This window comes from Podarcis cretensis (assembly GCF_951804945.1).
Source record: "Podarcis cretensis genome assembly, chromosome: 3".
Taxonomy (NCBI): domain Eukaryota; kingdom Metazoa; phylum Chordata; class Lepidosauria; order Squamata; family Lacertidae; genus Podarcis; species Podarcis cretensis.
Genome location: NC_137172.1, coordinates 92,801,230 through 92,814,285, shown reverse-complemented (window position 1 = coordinate 92,814,285; position 13,056 = coordinate 92,801,230). Strand labels below are relative to the sequence as shown.

Here is a 13,056-nt window from a genome sequence, read left to right as displayed (position 1 = left end):
TTTGTCTATCGTATTGTCACCTATTTTCTTGTTCCCTTTTTTGCAAATGGGCATCTTTAACAAAGTCTAGAATCAGAGCCCCTAAAGATTCTTGGTATGCAATGTAACATGCACAAATGAATACAATACTCTTCAGTCATACCAGGTTATCCAAAAGGGGTCAGAGGAACATATATGCCATTCAACTAACCAGATTCAAACGTCTGCTATTTTTGACCTTTTTTTGCATTTGTGTTGTGTATTTTGTCCTGCACTAGAGCCATGTTTTGAGATATACATTAGGAATCTATAAATACATAAAAATGAAACGGTGGTTAAATATATAAATTGGCAGCTGGGACTAATAAAACTGTTGGCAAATATGATATCAAGTGAGTCGCTGCCTATTCATCACTTGACTTAGTCAGATGGCGAGAGGATATTCTGGATTAGTGTTGTGGCATGGATGCTTCGGAACATGCATGCCGTTTAGAAAATAATGTTAGTTCAACTACGGAACTCACTTCTACAAGATGCAGTGACGGCCACCAAATCGGCATGGCTTTAACAGAAGATTAGGCAAATTCATGGAGGAGAAGGCTATCAAGGCCACAAGCCATTGTGGCTATGTTCTCTCTCCACTGTTGGAGGCAATATGCCCCTGTATGCCAGTACTGCTTGTGGCCATCCCATAGACATCTGGTTAGCCACTGTAGGAACAGGATGTTGAACTAGATGCACTCGATCCAGCAGACCCTTATATTCTTACGCTCTTTGAACCCTGTTTATTTGGCTTGCCACAAAAGTAGAATGGATTCTCCCACTAAAATGCTTTCCCTAGTAATCATTGCTTCTGTTAATTGTTGCATGTAAGTAAATGTTTCTGCAAACTCTCCTTACCACTATTTGTAGATATTTCCCCTCTCTACAAAGTGTGAAATATTTTGGCAGCAAGATCAGTAAACCTCAAGGTGCTGAACAGCCATCCTTTTGAACCCAGTGTGTCCCCATGTTACAGAACGGGATGCAAAGAAACTCTAAGCCCTTGTCTCCATTCAAATTCCTAAGTGTGCCCATAACACCTGAGAACTTCACCGGAAAGTTTCAAGATCAGAATTTTGTTTCACCTAAGGATTCATTCATGCCTAGGGAACCCTGTAATTTTTGAAGTGGAGGTGTAAGTTTCACAACAAAAGACTGAGGTGATTATTTCAAGAAGGGCTATTAGTTCACAGTTGATATCTTACCAGTTTTGATTGGATGCTACATCTTCACCTATTATTTTTGACAGAGCTGCATGGTAACAAATGGTTCAACCTTGTCAATGTTGCTCAGCTGCAAACTATGGCATTTTTAAAGTAACTATATGTGGTAGATATTTAGAATGTGCTGTGTGTAGCCAGCCATTAAATGTGTAGCATTTTTGTGCTCTGAATAGTCAACTTTCCTATTAAAAAAAAGAAAAAAGAGAACCCTTAAGGCATTATTTGCATCTCATGACTGTATCCTCCATATGAGCATGAAGTGTAGATAGCAAGCAATCACTTATCATATAGCATTCATTTGCAAAACTCTCTCTAGGATGTATGAAAACACATGGGGAACTGGTCATTATTATCTGACCCTGTGGTAAGCAAATACTTTGCCATGTTTTGGATTAGGTCCACAAAGCTCAGCATTATGGACAACTAGCTTCTCACATGCTTTCATTTAGTCAGTTTACAGATTTATTACAGTTTACCATGTAGTGGTCAGTTCACCAGGCAAATTGCTCAAGGCTGTTCAATGCAGAACTAGCTGGAAGCCAGTTTCAGTGAAGGAGCGGAAATGTTGAGTTCTCTGGTAGAGAAAAAAAATGTCTCATCATAGAGTGTGTGTGCTTGTGCAAGACTGGTATTGTCTTGTCCTTTGAAATAATAGTGTGTGTTTATATCAAACAACTGTCTCTTGTGTTTTTCTTAATTGTTAGCTGCTTGGAAAAATTGAGTCAGGTAAACTCTTGTAACCTTGTAAGTATTGTTCTGTCCACGGTTGCACTGATTCCTTTCATCCAAACTGCTTTCAATGCATGATGATTCCAACTGGCTGCACTTTCATTGCCCCCAAAAGTCTGGGGTTTTCCAGCTCAAGGGGTGGGTTCCTCTCAAGAAGGCTGCATGGCCAAAACTCATTCTGCTTGTTCTCGACACAGAATCATTCAAAGAAAACACTCCTTGTGTGCTACAGGGCATCATTTGCCAGCTCATCTAGCATTCACTAACCAGAATAATTGTGCTCAGTTTTTTCATTTTAGAGATGCACCAGTTAGGCAGACAATGGATACTTTTGCTACGGTTCCTCATATCCTGTCAAGAGTACTTAGAGAAATTTTAGTGCATGGTTTTTCACTCCTGGGGAGGCTCTGCAACTTAAACAAACACAATATATAATCATTTTGCTCATGCTTTTTTTCACTATGAACTCCTTGCATGAAAATAGGAGGAAAGTATGCCTGTTTCTAATGGAAGGGAATACGATGGAAATATTTATGTTGGCAAAAAGTTTGCATAAAGATTAAAATGTGATGAAAGGAATACTTTTTTTTTGTGGTTACTGGGGAAAAAAAGATTTCAGTTGTAATGGAGGGAAAACGAAAATGAAAATGAAAATTCAACCAAAATTGAATTGACTCCAATAGCTAGCTAGCGTTTAATGAGTTGTTTGAAAAAGTATTTTTAGATTTATAACCAAGGCTTAGAGGGGGCTTTAAAGTGGCTTGTTGATACAAAGATTGTGGTCTCCTTCAAACGGTACAGACTCTCTCTTTAAGTTGGTGGTTAGCATCAGTGGTAATGACAGTAGAAAACTTTTTATCCTTTTAAAAAGAGAAATGTGATGATGGAAATTCCATTCATGTTGCAAAGTGACCATCTTAAAGATGCATGTGCTGTTGAAGTTCTTTATAATAGAATGCCTATTCTCTTGAAATGAAGCTTTGAACTTCACAGAACCTGGGCGTGAGATGATATCCTGAGTTCAAGATGCATAGTGTTTTATACGCTGACATTTAGGTGAATGTAAACAGAAGCTTATATAGAATTTCAGAGGAAATTGGATACTTGACACAGTAAATTGAAAAGACCCACTCTTAAATCCTATACATGTTCATTTAGAATAAAGGCTTGCTGATTTTAGTGGAACTTACTAAGTCTTATTACATTTTAAAACCTACTTAGAATTGCTAACTTTAAAATGGCGATTGTGATTTTGTGTAACTTAAAAAGTATGCCTTAAGTGCTTTTCGCTTGAATCTATTGCTTGAATCTATTGCTTTCCATTGTGCTATTGAGTTAATTATTGGGGTTCGTGTAAATTATGGCTTTTTTTTTTTTTAGCACAAGATGCCTTACAGTGCACTCTTACATAAGTACTGAGTTTTCAAGTTTGCATAAGCGCAGTCTCAATAATTGCTATGGAGCAACCTTGTGGGTGTTTTACTTAGTATAAGCAACTGCTGCTTTAAAAACACCTCAGCTGCAAATAGAGTGAATTGAAGATGCATTTGACAATGAATCTTGCTTTGGGCAAGCAGGTTTGTGTATTCCGTTGTTGCTTTGTAGGTGCGCCAACATATACAAACACATCCCTGAGCACCTGATGCAGAGTAGCATGTAGGGAAAAGAAATGAGATCAGGAAGCCTAATTTTAAAAAGCAGTGGCAGAACCATCAGACCAGGAATTCAGATGTTTTGCTGAAGCTTATCAACTTTGTTCCCAGCTGCTCTCTTTTAGTTGCTAAACAGAAGAACTTTAAATGCTGTCTCTGAAGCTTCCATTGTCCAATGGGTTAGCTGAGAAGGAATCAGAATGAGTGTCCCAAGACTGCCCCTTAGTGGAGCGAGTTGTTGTTGTTGTTGTTGTACAAAGCAACTACTAAGGCAAACATGAGTATTCTAGTGTGCTGGTAACATTAGTACTCACAGTCCATGTTCTACATGCATACTGTGCCTCTGCAACAATAATGCATTCTCTTTTCTTTTCATAAAACAGATTGGTGGGTGTTGCAGTCTAAATGTTTTTTCAGTACGTGACAACCGGTTATCTAGGATTCCTCCTGAGATATCACAAGCCACAGAACTTCATGTCCTAGATGTAGCTGGAAATAGGCAAGTACTCGTATGCACAACAAATCCAAATTATTTTTGTAATGTATTCAAGATGCATAATGTTTGCTACATCGGATGGGGTATGTGCAATTTGGTAGCTGTTATAAACACAGTTTTTTAAAAAAACCACATTAATAGTTGAATGTTTAGGTTAGTTCCCAATTTAAGTCAAATGAAGAGATGTGTTGGATTTAGATTTATTTATTTATTTTGCTATTATTCCACTGGGGTACAGCTGTACAGAATGGTACTGCATCTGTAATGAGATTGGGGCATGCTGTTTTTAAACACCAGATATCTTAGTATTATTTTATTATCTTTTCCATTCAGAAGACAAAATAGGTACTGGAGGTTAAATCTCCCTTCCTTAGACTGTTGTGCTGTGTTAAGATCCAGTAGCTACTGTAATGAGATGTGAGTCTTTATGCTGTCTGGCTCTAATGTAGTTCACAGCAATTAATCCCCCCTCCCCCCAGTTTGCAGAATTTAATTCCCCCCCCCCTTTCCAGTCACTTACAGCAATACCTATACCATTCTCACAACGCTTTTAGGGAAATGCATGGAATATGAAGAGTTAGTTGGGTGGGTGGAATACTGCAATTTTCAAGACCAGACACTACCTATGTATACTTGTGAAAATGCCAGGCTCTTTCCTGATCACATCAGATGCTTCTTGCATATTTGCCTGCACATAACAAAACCAATGTGGTAAGGCTGATCTTTTGTTGGAAAACAGTAAGTTACATAAAGTGCACAGAAACCATGTAAAAATTTAAATTTGTATGATCTTGCATGGGGAAACAGTTGTTTGGGGCACCTTCTTCTACCTCTTTGCTGACATAAAAACAAGACTTTTTCATAACACTGAAATGCTTTATTCTCCATAGCAGTTTAAGAACTATTAGGATTGTTTTCTCCTCCAGGTTGCTACATCTTCCCATGTCGCTCACCAGCTTGAAGCTGAAGGCGTTGTGGTTGTCTGATAACCAGTCCCAGCCTTTACTTACGTTCCAGACAGACACAGACCCTGAAGTAGGGGAGAAGATTTTAACATGTGTTTTACTTCCTCAAATGCCTTCTGAGCCCGGTTGCCAAGGTAAATACATTTTACAGATCAATTTCACATGAAGCAAGATGGCTTCAGGGGTAATGAGAAAAGCAAACAAAACTCCCTTAGCTGCATAGTATCATGTAAGTGTGTTATGCCTCTTAAGAGGTTTTCAAGAAATTGTAGTTTTTAGGTTATGAAGTGTTGCATATCTTCTGCCAAGTGATGATAATAATGGCTTATCGGCTCCCCATTCCCTGTAGTTTTACTTTTAACTTATTGAATAAATGCAAATCATTAGCTTGATCTTGGAACAGCTTTTCTTGATGATGTTTAAATATATTGCATGTTCTTAGCTCTTAGCTCAAGCAAGTAGAAGAGTTACGTATATAAAGTGATTTCTTTGCACATGCAACTGAAGACAATCTTGGGCATTGAGAGATTTCAGGGAAACAGTCTTAAAGAAAAGAGTTCCAGAAAGCTGATGTTTCAGCCTTTGTCTGCTCATATATGGAGACATGAACAAAATTTCCTGATAAGACTGTATCATTGCAAATGCGATGTAATGTCTTTCCTAAACATAAGCACAAGATCTTTGCAGCTGACCTCTCAAGTGAATGTAGTATGGAATTGTCAAACGTGTGTTTTTATCAGGAAAAAAAACCTTGACATCTGAACTGTTGGATATACGCTGATGCTGACTTCTCTAACAACCTTCTATCTCTGTTTGCTATCTCTCATAACAGATAACCTACCCCGATGTGGGGCACTGGAGAGCTTGGTAAATGAAATGTCAGATGAGACATGGAATGAACGAGCAGTAAATAGAGTCAGTGCAATCCGCTTTTTAGAAGACGAGAAAGATGAAGAGGATAATGAAATGGTATGTTTTCTTGGAAAGCGAATGAAAAAGTGGGGCCGTAAGCATGGTTTGTTGGACTACTGATGATTCAGGCATTAATTTACACAGCACCAGCAGACCATTACTAAATTGCCAATTTTGTTAAATGCTTGTAATCAGATACTCTTGCAGAAACCCCTGGGTAGCAAAATATTGCTACTTAATCCTAGCTTTAATGGACTTTTATTGTCTTTTTGGGGGGGTTTTCCCTTCAGTTTTCCAAAAACAGGATGGAAGTATCAATCTTCTATGGAAGATCTAAGATTTGGAACCAACATCCTGTAGGCAGCAAAGCCCTTGGAGTTATCCCTCCCCCATTGGACTGTCTCCTATCCTGCCATACTGTTTGTTGTCATCGCCACAATCCCTTCCATCGCCCTGCCTTCATAACATGATCATTTGTATTGACATCTGAACTGGCAGGAAATGTTCAGTGTTCTGCTCAAAATGAAGGAGGGCCGAGTGGGAGCACCTGTCACTGTCCTTATGAGACCTCCACTAAAGCACATCCCCTCTCCCTCCAAATACGCCCGTGAAGTAGGTCCACTTAAATGATTGCTTTTTACTCACAGAAGATGTCAAACGGCAGGCAGGCAACCTTCATATAGGAGTGTAGCAGTATGAGACATGTGTTTGCGTTCACACTTAAAAACAAATACCTTAGGTATACACTTAAAGATGCCATGTGTGAAATTGTCCACAGTACAAACCTAAAATATGCATTAAAGGAATGTTCTTGCTTTGAATAGTGACTACAGCATTTTTGAGAGTAAGAACAAAAGTGTTTCCTTGCAATTAATACTTAACTGAACTGCAAAAGGCCCCTTCTACCGTCCTCATATATTGGAGCAACAAATTGACTCCCAGTCCTTCTGACTTTCTGTAACTGGTGAAATTGCACAGTTCATATTAAAATAATGCTGCTATAAAGCAGTTAAAATTGCTGTGATTCATTTAATATCATGGTTTGTGTGTGCACGCGCACACCTTCTGCATCATGGGACAATAATTTAATTTTGCTCGGTGCATAGCAGGCGCACACAGCCTGCCACCCCCCTCACTTTCACTTATTTTTATTCTTCAGAATCAACTAAAATTAAAAGCAGGGAAAAGATTCATTGCATAACTAACAGCAGCTGCCGTGACTCAGAATGCATATGGTGGTGGATGCTTTTTACGAAGGTGCTACAGTCACTTTTCTGAGCAGAATTGCATTTCACAGCTGCATATGTAAACTAGAATTATCAGCTGTCTTTTTGCAGCTATGGCTGCTCACAAGTAAATGTATGTTGACCACATTTCCCACAGTACACAAGTTTGAAGAACAGATGCTTATTGAAATATGTATCCTCTGTGTTTTGATGAACATCTCATCTTCAAACATTAGTGTTGACAATGTGGGTGCATTTTTCACATAAAGCATGAAGTGTCCCAAAAGTAATGGCATGTAATTCCAGAGGTAAAATAGATACAGAGTATGGCTACTTTTAAATGCATGGGACTGCAGTGGTGGACTGAGTCCCTTTAAAAGACAGTGGTGGGTCCATTTATTAAAAAGCCAACTCTGGACACAATGGAGTGTAATATCTATACACCAGTCACCAACACCCATTTCTTGGCAAACATAGTGGAAAGGGTGATTGTGGAGTAACTGCTGGTATTCTTGGATGAGATTCATTATCTAGATTTGCTGCAAGCAGACTCGGTTTTAGAACCCAATCAACCTTGGTTGCCTTTCCTTGTGAGACAGGGGGAATGCATCTCTGTTACTTATGCTCTGTCTCTCAGTGGTTTTGGATACTTCCTGGACCAACCAGTTTTTGAAACTCCCAATTGTTCTGGATGCATTTTGCGACAGGGAATTTCATTAGTGCAATTAGTTTCTCAGCTCTGGGCGTAGCACCGCGCCTAAAATTTCAAACTAAAACTGCAGAGTGGAAGGAAAGGGGAACCTTTTTCTGCCTCCCCACTTCCAGCTACTCTCTAAAGACTGGAAAAGAGACCCTCTTAAGAATATTAGAGGGTGGGCAGGGAAAGGACTAGACCATGTGAAAAATGAACATAATACTTACCTGCAGTTCATTCATCTTCAGCTTTGTATTCTTGTTATAAGAAAGTGCACCTAGACATTCAGTTGTTGCACCCATAGCCTAGGTTTAAGGTGCCATTTAGGTCCTAGCTTTCATATCTCAGTTTCTAACAGTCACGGTGGGATGGGTATCGGGGGCACTGTACTACAATGGTTCCGTTCTTACTTTCAGGCCTATGTTTGGAGAGCAGCGTTGGGTAAGTGCTCTGTGGTCCTCTGGCATCTTTGCTATGGGGTTCTGCAGGGTACTATCCTGTCCCCAGTGCTATTTAATCAGGCCGCTGATGACAGGCAGTCCTATTTTGCCATAACAATTAAATCAGGAGAGGCAGTGGAAGCTCTGGATCAGTGTAGTGGTGGACAGGATGAGGGCCAATCAACTGTATTTGAATCCTGGGAAGATGGAAGCACTTTGAGTGGGTTGTCCCCTCAATGCATGTTGCCTCTCTGCATCACGGCAAGCATGCCTTCAGCTATTAGGTCTATCCCCTGCCACATTTTATTTATTATTATTATTACTATTATTTTTAAGCAGCTATTTTAAAGTTGACAGCACATTTCCTGGTAGACTCAATCACTGGTATTTGATTGCCAAGCCTGAAAAGCCATTTTAAAGAATATATATAGTTTCTTAACAAGGGGGGGGGGGAGTCACAATAAGGAGAAAAATCATTTATTCCACTGTTTGTTTTTAGAGGACACTTCTAAGGCGAGCCACTCCACACCCTGGGGAGTTAAAGAATATGAAAGTGAAAGTGGAGAATTTACGGAATGATATGAACGCTGCTAAAGGACTGGATTCAAACAAAAATGAGGTCAATAATGCCAATGACAGAGTGACCACTTCTGTGTAGAGGCTCGCCTCCCAGATATTTGCCTCCTGTGTCTTCCCACCTGCTGTCGAACCGTTACTGTTGCATCCTGGGAATACCATCCAATCAACCCTCATGTGTTTTAACCAGAAATCCGACTCATCTTGTCCTTGTGTCATTCCTTTGGAAGGTGCTTCTCACTGGAAGAAGAGTGCCTTATTTCAGTCCAGGCATCTGAGCACAGGGGGTGCAGCGCGCTGAGAACTGCTCCCCCACTGTGGTTCTTTCCAGTGTTGTTGTTTTTGTTTTAAAAAAGGATTAAGAGGTCTGTTTTGTTTTTGTTTTGTTTTTAACAAGGGGAATATGCTATTATACAATCATGCATCTCTTTTACCCAGGGGTGTTGGTCTGCTGCTGTTCTCCTCTGCCCTTCCCCCAACCCCAGTTCAAGTGATGGGGTATTTATTCTGCCCTGTTCTGGACTGTGGTGGCGGGGGAAAGTAGTTTTATTGCAGAATTGATACTTTTTAAACCTCTCTGGCAGCTCAGATGGTGTAAATTTTATAATTTTTTGTATAGGAGTCGAGTCTCATAACAAACCAACAAAATGGATGTATTTCATTTTTTAAAAAAAGAATTTTTAAGCGGTACATTTTACTATTTGTGGAGGGTGAATTCCATTGACACATTCATGCTTGTCATATCTGCATGTGCCTTAATGCAGCCTAATGAGATTAGTTAAAGAAGAAAAAAGCCTAGGAGACAGCGAGATTAGTTTGAAGAAGGGTGCCTCCTCAGATGTGCTGCTTTGCAAACAATTAATGTTTAACTTCCTCCCTTTGTTTTAAGAAGAAGAAAAAGCTGAAGTTTTTCTGCAAAGTGTTTTACTATGGTGACGACACTGAATTGCCACTGCCTTATAATATGATGCACTCACACACTTTTAAAACTTGTTCATGAAGAAATTACTTGGGCTGAAGCAGCATTGCAGCCATTAGAATTTCAGGTGTCCACTTTTAAATGTGCCATTTGTAAAAATAACATATATTTTAGAAATGGAACAAAATACACAACAGCAACAGCATAAGTTGTGAAAACGAATGTTATGTACTGTACAGGCATGATATTCTCAGACGTACTTGGAAGGTTTTATATCTCTATAAAACCTTAATAAAACACTAAAAAAACAAACACCTTAGTGCCTTGGTAACTTTTTATTCTATTACTTATAAATGGATGTATAACTTTAATTCATTTGCACTGTATTTCTTACTAAGTACTGCTCAGTGTCAGTCCCCAATATTACTGCTCATAAATGTTACTTCACATTTGCTTTGAAATGCAAACAACAAATGCCATAGGGTGATAGCAAATTTTTGATTTGCTGGATGTCGATTCTTTCAGACCTGCAGATAAATATAACAGATGTTGCTTCACAAGGTAGCTTTGTTAGTTCCAACAGCCTGGCCAAAGAATGTAAAAAGCTTTTCGGTTTCTAGAGGAATGTAAATTCTTATGTCTGAGTCACAGAAGTTCTGTGGTCCTGGTGGTGAAACATTCATGCTGAACTGTCCCTGTTGATCAGAACACATGCAAGTGATGGGAAACCTGTAGCTCTTTAGATGTTGGTGAACTACATCTCCCATCATTCCTTGACCGTACCACCTGAGGCTAATGGGAATCCAACCACATCTGGAGGGTCACAGATTTCCCATCCTAGGCAAATGGAAAGCCTTCAGACATACTGTGTAGTGTGCTGTAAACCTGGAAAACACCAACCAAATGACTTTTATGACTTGGAGTAGGAGTTTTCTAACAAGGGTCTTGTGTTTTGCAAAAGAGAGCCCTCCTGGAAAATGTATTTCTAAAAATCTGTAAGTCCTTCATGAAAACATGTGTTTAGAAAAGATGTGTAGATGTTTTAAGCTGAGTGATACTGTGCTGCGATGGAGAACAGTTGCAATTTGGGGGTGGGGGAAAAGCCTAACATTGTGGGTTCATTCTCAAGAATATGTAGGTAGAATATTGTTACAAAAGCATCTGCACAAAGGTTTGCATGTTCTGCAGAAGAACAATGTTGGGGCAGCCCTAAGAGGAGAGCCTTCTACAAAGATCCAGGTTTGCTCACTGCTAGTAAAATAATAATAAAGGAAACTACTCAGTTCAAGGGAGACAGATATTCTTTCATTGTTTTCATTACTCTTGCGGTAAAATTCACCGACTTCACCAGTAAACAGGCATATAGTTTTCAGTTGGCCTGTTAAAACTGTTAAGGCCTGATTCATCGTTGGTGCCATATAGATATAGATCACTGGGTTATGAAATGTTTGTGCTGACTGCACTGAAAAGTTTTGGCTTGGATCCTAACATAATTTAGCTTAAGGAAGTTCATGGAAGGAAAATACTCTGCCCCCACCTCGCAGCAAGCAGCCCCTGCACCCTGTCTCACATTGCTCAGGAAGGTACCTCCACCCACCTTACCGAAATGCTTTTCTGGGGTCACAGATGGCCTGGAGGAAGGAATAGTAAACTTTCCTTCTAGGAACTTCCTTGTTAACACACTTCATAATCCAAGCGATTGTGGTGGACCTATTATGGAAGCTTGCTAGCTGGAGACTCATTAACAAAGCTTACCACCATATCTTAGAACAGCCAATTAACCATCCCTATCAGTAAAAGGAAAATAGTTTTGCAACTTGTGAACATGGTTGTTGTGGGATTAGAGTCTGCAGCGTTTGGGGCAATTCTTTAAATTGCATTAAATAATTTACTACCACCGGTCGTTTCTTTTGCTAGCACTAGTTTATATGGGCATGCCTCAGTACACTGCTCCTGTGTAAGTAACATCCCCAGTGCCAGAACTGTTTATATCTATTATGGAAGAAATACTTTCTTCCCAGTTTAAATGAAATCATTTTACTTAAATATGGCTTGTGCTGGGTGATAGGTTGAATGGCTGCTGTCATTCAGCAGAGGCTGCAGTGTATTCTGAGTGGTACAATGTTTTTTTGCTAGAAGATTGCAATCTGGGCATTGTTCCCTTATAGATGTTCATGGGTGAATGATGTTCCAAAGCAAGAATATATTTTTCTTGTCTTGTTGGACTATATTTGCACTAAAGTGTGTTCATCAGTGAACAAGAATGGGAGAAAGCAGAATCCTGATCAAGTTGCAGTTGAAACACAAGTGTGAAGCCACAGTATTTGAAACTTTGCATCTGATATTGCGCTAGAATATATCTTGCATATTTTCACTCCCTTCTTGGAAATAGATAGAGGTTTGATCTGGTGCATAAATATCCAAATGGAGAATTATGTTGGAATCCTATGCATGCACCCCCCCAAAAGAAAATTCATATGGGTGTCTACATCCATGCCTTTTACTTTTGCGATGTAGCAAATAAAAACACCCTTCTAAAGTACTGCAAGTACAGTGCTAGCATTGATGGACCATTGGGAAGAAAATACAGGGGAAGCGATACATGAAATCTAACTGCATGTGTATATCGGTCAGAGTCTCTTCATGGCTTCATCAAACACAGTTTTCAGATTTAACATCACTGCGTTTCTGCCATAGGTTTCTTATCACTTTAAAATCGCAAAGCAATGCAAAATGTATGCTTAGAGAAGTGCATATGAAGTCGACCGAAAGACATGCTGTGTTGCTAGCAAAAGAAAAAGGTCAGACAAACACTGTATGCACCTGTGGGGTATTGATTTACTAGATAGGAGATATGTACACATATAAACATTGCCTGGTGTCACCTGCCAGCTCATTACATTGGAAATGAATGTCTTGAAACAGATATACATGATAATTTGGCATCAAAACCCTTCCTATACGGATTTTGCAAACATAGCACCACTGTAAATGAAATTAGGTTTAACATTATTTTTGAAAGTTCTGAAAACATTTCTTTTGAAGCATCGTTCTTACCACTTGCATTTACTGACCTTCAGTTCTTATTCAAAAGACTTTTTCCAGAGGATTTGTTGCCAGTTGCCAGAATTTCTGAAAAGATTTTATCCACAGTGTAGATGGAATTCCATCACCAGTTCTCTTGAACGACTGATCTCCCAAGA

At 39.3% G+C, this 13,056-nt stretch overlaps 1 protein-coding gene across 1 annotated transcript in view; it reads left to right on the top strand.

Moving 5' to 3' along the window:
- LRRC1 (leucine rich repeat containing 1) overlaps positions 1 to 10,165 on the top strand; it is a 59,326-nt gene extending 49,161 nt beyond the window's left edge. Inside the window, exons 11-14 of the mRNA XM_079970493.1 lie at positions 4,009 to 4,124; positions 5,048 to 5,220; positions 5,919 to 6,055; positions 8,858 to 10,165. Coding sequence (XP_079826619.1) covers positions 4,009 to 4,124; positions 5,048 to 5,220; positions 5,919 to 6,055; positions 8,858 to 9,016 — 585 coding nt within the window. The 3' untranslated portion in view covers positions 9,017 to 10,165. The remainder of the gene's footprint in view (positions 1 to 4,008; positions 4,125 to 5,047; positions 5,221 to 5,918; positions 6,056 to 8,857) is intronic.
- Positions 10,166 to 13,056: the final 2,891 nt, after the last annotated feature.